General features: G+C 32.4%; 1 protein-coding gene across 2 annotated transcripts; it reads right to left on the reverse strand.

Moving 5' to 3' along the window:
* Positions 1-4222: 4222 nt before the first annotated feature.
* On the reverse strand, positions 4223-7467 carry LOC111883320 (G2/mitotic-specific cyclin S13-7). 2 transcript variants are annotated; one of them, XM_023879651.3, is made up of 7 exons: positions 7168-7467; positions 6474-6609; positions 6333-6387; positions 6106-6225; positions 5380-5916; positions 5110-5291; positions 4223-4605 (listed from the first exon to the last, which is right to left on the reverse strand). In XM_023879651.3, exons 1-7 carry the CDS (start codon positions 7211-7213, stop codon positions 4446-4448), a joined length of 1236 nt encoding a protein of 411 aa, XP_023735419.1. In that variant the 5' UTR covers positions 7214-7467; the 3' UTR covers positions 4223-4445. The 2 variants fall into 2 exon arrangements, with proteins under 2 accessions (XP_023735419.1, XP_023735418.1); XM_023879650.3 differs by having other exon boundaries at positions 6474-6612.
* Between the last annotated feature and the right edge of the window lie 2803 nt (positions 7468-10270).

Raw genomic sequence — 10270 nt, forward strand, 5'->3', positions numbered from 1 at the left:
TACCTTTCAAAGATTGCAAATGATGCAACAAACTCTAATCCTTCAGTCTCCTCTTGATCCTTCTATGCTCTTCCTTCTTCCTTGAGGTCAAAACCCACAAAAATCAATCAAAGGCCTTAGATCTTGCACCAAAACACTTAGGGTTAACTATGGAGGGTTTCTAGGAGCAATAGGGATGAGTGGTGGCTGAAAGAGATGATTAAATAGGGTGCAAACCCTAAGATTAGGGTTTTTGTCCAGTGAGAGCCTACTCGTCGAGTCCGGGACCCGACTCGACGAGTCCAATACTTAAATCCTGCGTCCTATCCCGCTTCTACTTGACGAGTTGGTCCTTCAACTCGCCGAGTCCCAAGCCAAAAATGCAAAACACTTAAATAAAAATTCATACCAAGAACCAGGTGCTACATATAATGTTTTCAACTTGTATTCCCCCCCCCCCCCATAAAAGCATTTAAAATCATTTAAAAGGTAGATTAAGGGGTATGAAGTCACCTGCAGTGAGTGATACGAAATGAAAGATCGGTTTGTAGGATGCTAAGTGTCAAGTGACGAATTGAGCACAACGGATCCTAGTAAGCATATAATGACACATATATGTATATAATTAGTGTTTAAACAACTAAACATGCAAGGAAAAACACCCTAGGACATAGGAAACACTTAGATTGAAGTGCTAGAATTACCAAGGGTTGCATATTGTTTGGTTGTCAAACCAACAAATAATGGGATAAAATAATAACAATAAAACTCAAATATCTGCTACTTCGTACACTAAAGATAGTATAGAGTAAGCAGGGTCGGTTCACAGGAATATGAGACTTCTTATTTAGCGATATTCTCACACATTATACAAACAATATTAAAATGGGGGATTATGTTTGAACTAAAATTATAATTCATAAAGAAATAAGATTGAAAATAAAATTCAATAAAAGAAATACATTTCTGATTCCGATTCCTACATATGTATTAAGTTGAAAGAAGTAACATAATTATGACTCATGTTTTATCTAGGTTGGTAATTTAGATATTAATAAATTCTAATATGTTGACAAAAGTGTTTTATTCAAAACATGCTCTTCAAATAAAAATTCCTTTAATTGATTCAATTCAAATAAGTTCTTACATCAAATCATTGAAGGACATTGAGTTCTTGCAACAATTACCAACAATGTTCAACATTCCTCTTAAGCTTGGGATTATGAACATTTAATCTTTGATTACACTTATTTTGATTTAAATTTAACCAATCAAGTGCATGTTACTAACATCAAATCATAAAACATATATGAATTTTATAATTTGATTAACTAGATTGATAAGAACCCTAATTCATTGATCAAGTGAAAAAGAGAATCAATCAAACACATAATTAAGATCAAATTAAAGATTACTATATATTAAACATAAGTCAAATGTAAATTACAACTTAATAACACATACTTAAGAATTCAGAATTAGAAATGAAATAAAAATCAGCCACACATGTCTAAGTTAAACTACAATTCAACAAGTTTAATCCTCAATTCGACTTACAAAGTGCAAATTAAAGTGTTTCCAAATGTTAATCCACTTCCAAAATCTCCCAAAATCCCCTTCTTATCTCCCAAAATACGACTTAACTTCTCCTTGAACTAGTTGTCCCCTTTTTACAAATGATACAACTGTTTTAAAACTAGCGACACGTTTACACAGCCCATGTAAACTATAACTGACCATTTACACGGACGTGTAAATACAAAAAGTAAATTGCGCAAATCTGCCAGGCCTTCGAAATACATTGCTCACGAGTATGCGCTTACACGGCCCGTGTAAACTATAGGCTTCCATTTACACGGTCATGTAAATCTCTGAAAAGCTAAAATCTTCATTTTCCTCCTATCTCTCTCCTCAATGATCCGCAAGTCCCGAAATTTTTCCTCAACTCTTTTAAACCTCCGAAAGCAAGATCCAACCTCCAAAAGTCCCTAAAATATCATAAAAGTGTGTGAATGGAATTGCATCATGAAAATCCCGAAAAATATGCAAAATGAATAAGTTTAAACCTAAATGTAATGCACTTTTATGGATTAAAACTACAAAATGGATGCATGAAATGCACCTAACACATATAATAGGTGTATGGCCATACATTGGCGTGTACGGCCAGAATAGTGTGTTTCATGTGTGTGTACAACCATAGTGTACGGCCCAAATGGGTGTGCGGCCGCACACTCATGGTGAATCATGCCAATGACTGATTTAAAGTCTTATTAAGCATCTAGGAAGTGTGTTTTGACCAAAACTTAGCCTTAGTGGAAGTTTATTACCATTTTAGACCTTACAAAGGGTGTGTACGGCCACACAAAGAGTGTACGACCGTACACCCTTGATGATCATGTAAAAAGGGTTAAAAGTGTATCCTAAGTCTCTAACTTGCATCCCCTAAGTGTTCTTGATCATGTGCTTAGCATAGAACATGAGTTTGAAGCCAAATAGCACTAAACAAAGGGGTGTACGGCCACATCGGGTGTGTACGGCCGTACACTCCTTGATGATCATGGTTTGGACAATTTCTAATGGTCTTAACTAGTAAGTAACAAGCATGAGGAGTGGTACTTACGATATAGAAGCCTTTAGGGGTGTTTGAGGTCCAAAACCTTAGTAGGTGTTCTTGGTGTTCTTGGAGAACACTTGAAGATCTAAACAAAAGGAGTCATTTCATGGATGAAGTCATGAATCCTTACTAGATGATGTAATGAATCAACAAAACAAAGGAAGAAACACTTACAACTTGAAGATCTAGATGAAAATCGGAATGATACTTGAGAGAGAAGTTGATTTCTTGGCTTAGGAGTGTGAAAAGAGGTAAATGAAGGCTAACACTCTCATTTATACACGAGAATGTACGGTTGGGATGGGTGTACGGCCAAACACCCCTTTCAAATGAGCCAAACACCCCTTCATGAGGTGTGTGCGGCCGCACACACCTCAACACCTCATGAAGGGGTGTTTGGCTCATTTGAAAGGTGTTGAACTCAAATACACTCATCCCTAGCCCCATACCTTGATTATATTAGGCTTGGAACACTCAAATTGACTCTAAACAATGCTATAAGACAGCAAAAAAAACGAGTCTGAATGGTCGTGCAACAATTTTACTTGATAGGAAGTCAGGAAAAGAATTTATAGGCAACAAGTATTGTCAGATCTTCATAGGAAGCCAAGAAGGGTATTCATAGGGTCAAATTTTCTGAAATGCAAAAAGTACGAATAATATGAAAAATTCGGAAAAATGTTATAAAACTGACTTTCAATGAAGTACAATGTCATTTCAGGACTTCAAGACAAAACACGATTGTATAATGGGAAAATATGGTAGTGTAATGCTTTCGAAGGGATAAAAGTTGATTTTTCGGCATTTTGTATTTTTAAGTTGTCCAAAAATGTTGTGAAATAAAAATAGGATTGTGTAATGAAAAATACAGTAGTGTAAATTCGTAAATGTGAAATCCGGACACAGAATTCTTCAGTTTTAGCAAAATTAATCCAACTTCCTAAAAACGATATAAAAGTATGAACAGTACATAAATTCAATGTTTCACTTTCTCCTCGTGATTATGCACTCACACACATTAAAGGAAATTGGTCGAAAAAAACTGACCAAGACCTCTTCATGGGGAATTGGTCAGGGTTAAAATGGTCAAGACAAGCCCTTTAAGGGAGAATTAGTTAGGGGTTAAAATGGTGGTAAACAAGCCCTACATGGGAATTCGTCAGAGTGGCTAAGACGAGCCCTTTGGGGAATCAACCATGAGTCACTATTTTTGCTTACCCATGAGTCAGGGATCTTAGAGAAAATGACACAACAAAACTGCTACGAGTACTTGCATGTTTTTATTTTTATTTCGTTATCTTCTAACATTCTTTACGCGAACTGCTACAGTGCATGTTCAACCATGACACGAACTATGTTTTTTTTATTTTTAGTTCATTATCTTCTACCATTAAGTCTGTTACGGATTCCACTAGCATCCGACTTTTGTGCACCACATAAAAAAAACATTATTTTTATGAAAAAGTCATTTCAGAGAAATAAAATCATTTCACATACTAGAAGTCATTTCACAGGTTACAAAAATTCACACACAAAAATTCATTTCAAACAAGTCACTAAATTCACGTAAATATACCACCTTTTTTTCATATAAAAAACATTTTTTGTATGACAGTCATAAAATCATTTCACTAAACAAGTCTCTAAATTTATGTCATTTCATAAAAATAAGAAACACATCATATTAACAATCATATAATAATGAAGCACACTTTACCTAAAAAGTTAGTAACCAATCAGTAAGCATAACCAACATCCTAAACAAGACCAACATAATCTTCACCAAAAACCAAGAAGATCATACAAGTAAAATGATCTCAAAATCAAAATAACCACCACAACATCTTTTTTATGAAGATTCTCCACCACCCAACTCCACCATAAGACTTCTCGCCGGAGGAAAAAGAGCCACCGCACCTTTTTCTGGATTCACATACTTTCTGTACACCGCCTTCAGCTTTGTCTCACTAGCACACGCATGGAAATTCACCAAACTCTTTGCACAATTCCTGTTCATAAACCATATATTAAAAAATCAATTTTAACACAAAAATATTCCACACCCTTGTCACAAAACACTCATTACATTCATCTTGTGAGATTTAAGACCAAATTTCTTGTATAACCATGTCACAAACCATTTTCAGAGTAAAAGATCAAATTTCTTGAATTTAAATTCTACCCATGTGCAAAACACAATTTCTCAAACAAAAAACCAATTTTTCTAAAAAAATTAAAAACCATGTCAAAACACACCCTTATTTCGAGTAAGAACAGATTTCTTGAAATAACGATAAAAATTATGAAAGAATAAAAATTCAATACCCATATAAAAAAACGCCCCCTTTAGATCTTAAAATAATAAAAATTCAATACCAATGTCAAAAAAACACTATTTTTGTAATAAAGATCAAAACTTTCTAAAGAAATTCAATACCCAAGTAAAAAAAACACCTCCCCTTAGTCAATCTTGGAAACAAAGATTAATTTTTTAAAACATTAACTTTAATCACCTTAGTTCATCTTCACAATACCCAGTATGATACTTGAGTGTCCCAGTCCACGCAGGAGTCTTATTCAGTGTACACCTGGCAGCATAAACAGCTGAAGCAGCAAGTTTTGAATGACTATTCCCCATAACAATAGAGTAATGAACCAAACCCAACTCAGTCAAGAAAAACACCATATTCTCCATCTAAAATCCAACAAAAACAGAAATAAATATCAACATTTCACAATTCACAATTATGAAAAAGGTTAATTAATTCTTTTCAAATACATACCTCGACATCACTAGGAACAGAAGCTTTTGTATACCTAACAAGAAACACATACGGAGTAGGAACAGTCAAATACCACCCCAAAACTCCAAGAACAGCTTTCTCCATTCCCAAAATCTGCTCCCTTGTATACGCATTATCCGAAATTGCAATCAAATCATTCACTTCAGGAGGCCAAATCTCTTCATACTTACACGCAATTAACATTGCACTGATTCCAACCAACTGAAGTTCTTTCCTGGGAACTGTCCTCATAGAGAGGTATCGGTCAACTATGTTGACTGTGAGGTAAAGACTTTCTGGCATGAGTTCGAATTTCCTGTGAACTTCAATTAACCAGTCGACTAAAATAGCCCTCATTTTGGCGTTGAGATCGGGTTGTGAGTTCATGTAGTCTCGTAAGCCACCTTCTGTTTCTGTGAGTTTGTAGAATTTGTAGATGTCTTCTACGTATTCTACTTCTGCTAGTTCATTGTTGATGTCAGATTGATCGATGTTGATGATTGGATCTTTTGGTCTTGTTGTGATCCCACATGCAACCTGAACAAAAAAGGCAAAAAAAGATTTGAATTTAGATAAAGTCAAATAATGTATGTGTATGTACTTTATATGTTTTAAGCGGTATACAGTTTCAAAGTTATAAATAAAAGCATGTACTTTATTTACCCATAAGTGAGAAGCAATTTGAAAGTTATAAACAAGAGAAATTAAGGTTTCAAAAAAACAAACCTTGCTACGAGCAGTGAGGACAGAGGTGAGTGACTTGGTGGGCTTTTTGAGTTTTCTTCTTGGAGTTTCTTCATGTTTTTTCTGGGCTACATCAGCATTGCTGGCTTCTTCTTGTGGTTTCTGCATTAGGTTGAAAGAAAACCAAAAGAAAAATGTTTTAGACACATTGAACTTTTATTTGCTGATTTGATTTATCTTAAACTAGAAAAACTTGAAATGGGTGGTACCTTGGCATTCTTATCTACAGCTTGAGCATTTGCAACCAATTGGGCTCTAAAAGTTCTGATACAAATCATCAAAATCTCATCAAAACCAAATCAAGAATTAAGAAATGTGAGACCACATTAGGAGAAGGGAGGGAGACAAACCGTGTAATGGGACGAGTGATCTGAAGTTGGGGCTTTCCTATTTCATTAAGGGTTGAAGCAGGCACAAGATTTCCAATGTCACCAAGGGCTCTCCTGTTTCTTCTTTCTCCTTGCACTGGGTGCTTCTGGTTAACATCTGCTACATAAAGAATCATACTCATTCAAGATGTAATGGGAAATCACAGAATTCAACTAAAACATGAAACGAAGACCCCAAGAAACTTAGAATTTTTCAATAAATGAACAATCTGATGACCATATTCACTAAAAGTCAGTTTTTTCTGATGAAACAAGCTCAAATTTTGAAATGATTCATGATTTATCAAAATGAAGATCTCAAACTTTGGACATGAATCCCTTTTATAAAACGATAAAGAACAAGGAACTATATGATAGCATGACTCAAACCACTTCTGTTAATTAGAAGAACAGAATCACTTAAATTCACAGTTCACATTCAAAACAACAAAATAGAGCAGTGAGATAAAGTATTTTAATGAGTTACAGAACCCTAGATCTCAAAATTAGACAGGAATTTTCCCAAAACAACATAAGAACGACCATATTTCGAAACATATTCATCAGATGTCTCATGAAAAAAACAATCGTATCTCATATACTAGAAAGTAGTTGTTACTTTGAAGCATAAATTCGCTAAAACCCACATTCGATAGTCAAAATTACAAAATCAAACCTCTATTTGCCTGTTGAATCGGAAGAAAAGTTTCATTGGACGCCATTTCTTCGTTTTGTTCTTGATTATGACCAAAAACTCCTCCAATACTTGTCAAGATCGACGATAAAAACGTCTGGAGACGGCTATTGTTTGCCTCCCCTTCTTCTGAGTTTTTGGTAGCCACGGTATGATCGAATAAGACACTTCTTCAATTTCTTTCTCTCTTGTAAAAATTGTAATTTCTACCAGTTTCGTATTCTAGGGTTTGATGAAGTAGATGAATGTTTGTGAGGGTTTTAATCGGCGTTGAATTGAAGACAACGCGCCCTTCCTTTTATAAACGGTCGTTTATTTCAATTTTGAAATCTGTCCGTTGGTGTATTGGTAATGCATTTTGTGATTTTAACGGTAATATTCTTATTTCTTGCTTTATACACTTCCTCTTTTACCCTCTCATGAGTAACACACGTGACCGTTGGTGTAAAAGAAATTGCTTTCCCTTTCTTTAAATAAATTGAATCATCGATTATAGATATTTTTATATTGTTCGATTAAGTATATATATTGGTTCTGATGTTAATACTTAATAGCAGAAATAATCAAGTTAATAGTATTAGGATATGGTCCTATGAATCTCAAGTTATAAATATTTAAAGGCTAAAGTCTAAAATGTCACTCTTCATTTAATTTGTTTTTTAAGTCAATTAATAGACCACAATATTTTTTGTTTTTTTTTTCACTAAGGTTATTAATTGTTTTTTTTACCATCTAACTTTTTGAGTATCTAAAGTTACTTATATTTTTTCACAATTTATTTTTATTATTTTTGGGAGAATTTCATATATGTTCTTCCTAAATATCAAAATATCATATTTATCCAGTTTAATTTTTTAATATCATATTTGTCCAGTTTAATTTCTCAATATCATATTTACCCTTCATCAACCTTCAAAATATTATATTTGCCAAAAAAAAATTTATAATGTTTTTAATATTTTATAATCATTTTTATACCTTAGACATATTATAATAATTAAAAAAGTTAACTATATTATTCTTACCTCTATGATAATGGAGTGTGAACTTCTAAATTGTCGGAATGTTGCCTTCTTGACAAACAAAAATATTCATCTTCAACCTTCTGTATGAAATGTATATTTTGATTGTTTAGTTTTTGTTGTTGTTGATTATTGTCATTTGGATGATATTTTAGATATTACCATTGATATTTTGATGTTTAAAAAATGCATATACAATATTTTGATATTTAAGAAGGGTATATATGATATTTTGATGTTTAAAAAAGACATATATGATATTGTGAAATTTTATGAGTGGTAAATATGATATTTAAAAATTTTATGAAGGGTAAATATGATATTTAGAAATTAAATTGGGTAAATATGATATTTTGATATTTAAGAAGGGTATATATGAAATTTTCTCATTTTTTTTATAATCAATTTTTATTTTGTTTTTACATGTTTTTTCATAAATTACTTTTTACAAACACATTGTAAAAACACATAAACATGAAGTTATAAAAATAGATTATAAAAATACATGTAAAAAAAAGTTATAAAAATATAAAAACAAAGTAAAAAGATGGTGGTACTTCAATTAAAAAACAAACTGAGAAAAAACATTTATGTGACTTTCGATAGGAAAAAAAAAAGTCTAAAAACTTGAATTCATTTAGTTATAACATACTGTTTAAAATTTAGACCACTTAGCTTGTTTTTTAGTCAATTGAGTCTTACCACCGATGACAACATATTTTCATATTGTATCTAAGATCATTTTTTTTTTTTTTACGGTCTAAGGTTTCTTATATTTTTTTATGATCTATGATCTATTTTTACAATTTTATATTTTTAAAACTTTTTATAATCAATTTTTACTACGTTTTTACATGCTTTTTGAGAAATTATTTTTTACAAACAAATTGTGAAAAAAAAAACATGTAACATCGTGTTTTTGTGGTTAGAAGTTTTAGGATTTTGGTATAAAAAAAGTTATTTATTTTAAAATAAGATAAACTGAAATGAACTAAATAAATAAATAAATAAAAGAAAATTGACTTGATTAATAACCAAGATAAACATACTTGCTAAGTCATAAATAGATTATGATAGAGTTTGCGTGTCAAAAGAACACTTTTAAGGTTTAGGGACTAAAAGTGATAAGTTGGAGAAACTTTTGTTTGACCAAGAATTTGACCACATAAGCATCTTGGACTAGATTTGCATGAGTTATGGTGGAGTAGGACCAATTGTACACATAAAAAAAATTATTAAGTTTGTAGATAAGTACCAAGCATGTGTGGAAATTCAATTGAGGGACAAAAAATGTTTACTTTCTTCCCACTCTTCACCCTTTTTTCTTTGGCTCGTGACTTTTGCTCCATTTACCTCTATAACCGAAATTTTTTCACCAGTCTAATGAAGTTTTGAAGCTTGCTAGATTAATCATTGCTCAAATCCTTATTCTCCTTGCTTGGAAGATAGTTCCCTAAAACTCAAATTAGGGTTTTGAGGGCAATCATAATTTCTTGCTTTAATTGCGTTGTTATTCTGAAATAATTGATGTGATTCTGTCTCTTGATAGAGCTTAATTCAAGGATTCAAAAAACCCCAACGGATTAATTTTTAGAGTTACGGAACTCCAGGAAATTGTGTTTAAAGATTTGCATCTAAATAGTCTGTAACGCTCGATTTTTTGATTTTCGCAAATATTTTCGCTAAAACTAATTTGAGTATGAAATTAAATATCAGGCTATATCTTGAATTCAAAAACACTCTTAGAATTTCCATAAGATGTGTGCAAGTGCTTAAACATATCGATTCGGTTTTACACGATTAAAGAAAACCAGTGTTTTACTGTCTGTTTTCTTAAAACTGTCCTATCTTTTGCATACGAACTTCGTTTTGGACGTTCCTTATATTTTCGGAAATAGGGGAACATGCACTACAAGGTTTTAATGGTTGCTTCGCTCATAACTAATTAATACAAATTTGTAGTTTTTCAGCCGTATTAACAAGTGTTGCAGTTTGAGCTGTTTGATTCGTTTGACGGTTTACACATTTGGAAGTAAGGTATCGTTAGGTATCTTATAATATTT

This window comes from Lactuca sativa, chromosome 3 (genome assembly GCF_002870075.4).
Source record: "Lactuca sativa cultivar Salinas chromosome 3, Lsat_Salinas_v11, whole genome shotgun sequence".
Classification (NCBI taxonomy): domain Eukaryota; kingdom Viridiplantae; phylum Streptophyta; class Magnoliopsida; order Asterales; family Asteraceae; genus Lactuca; species Lactuca sativa.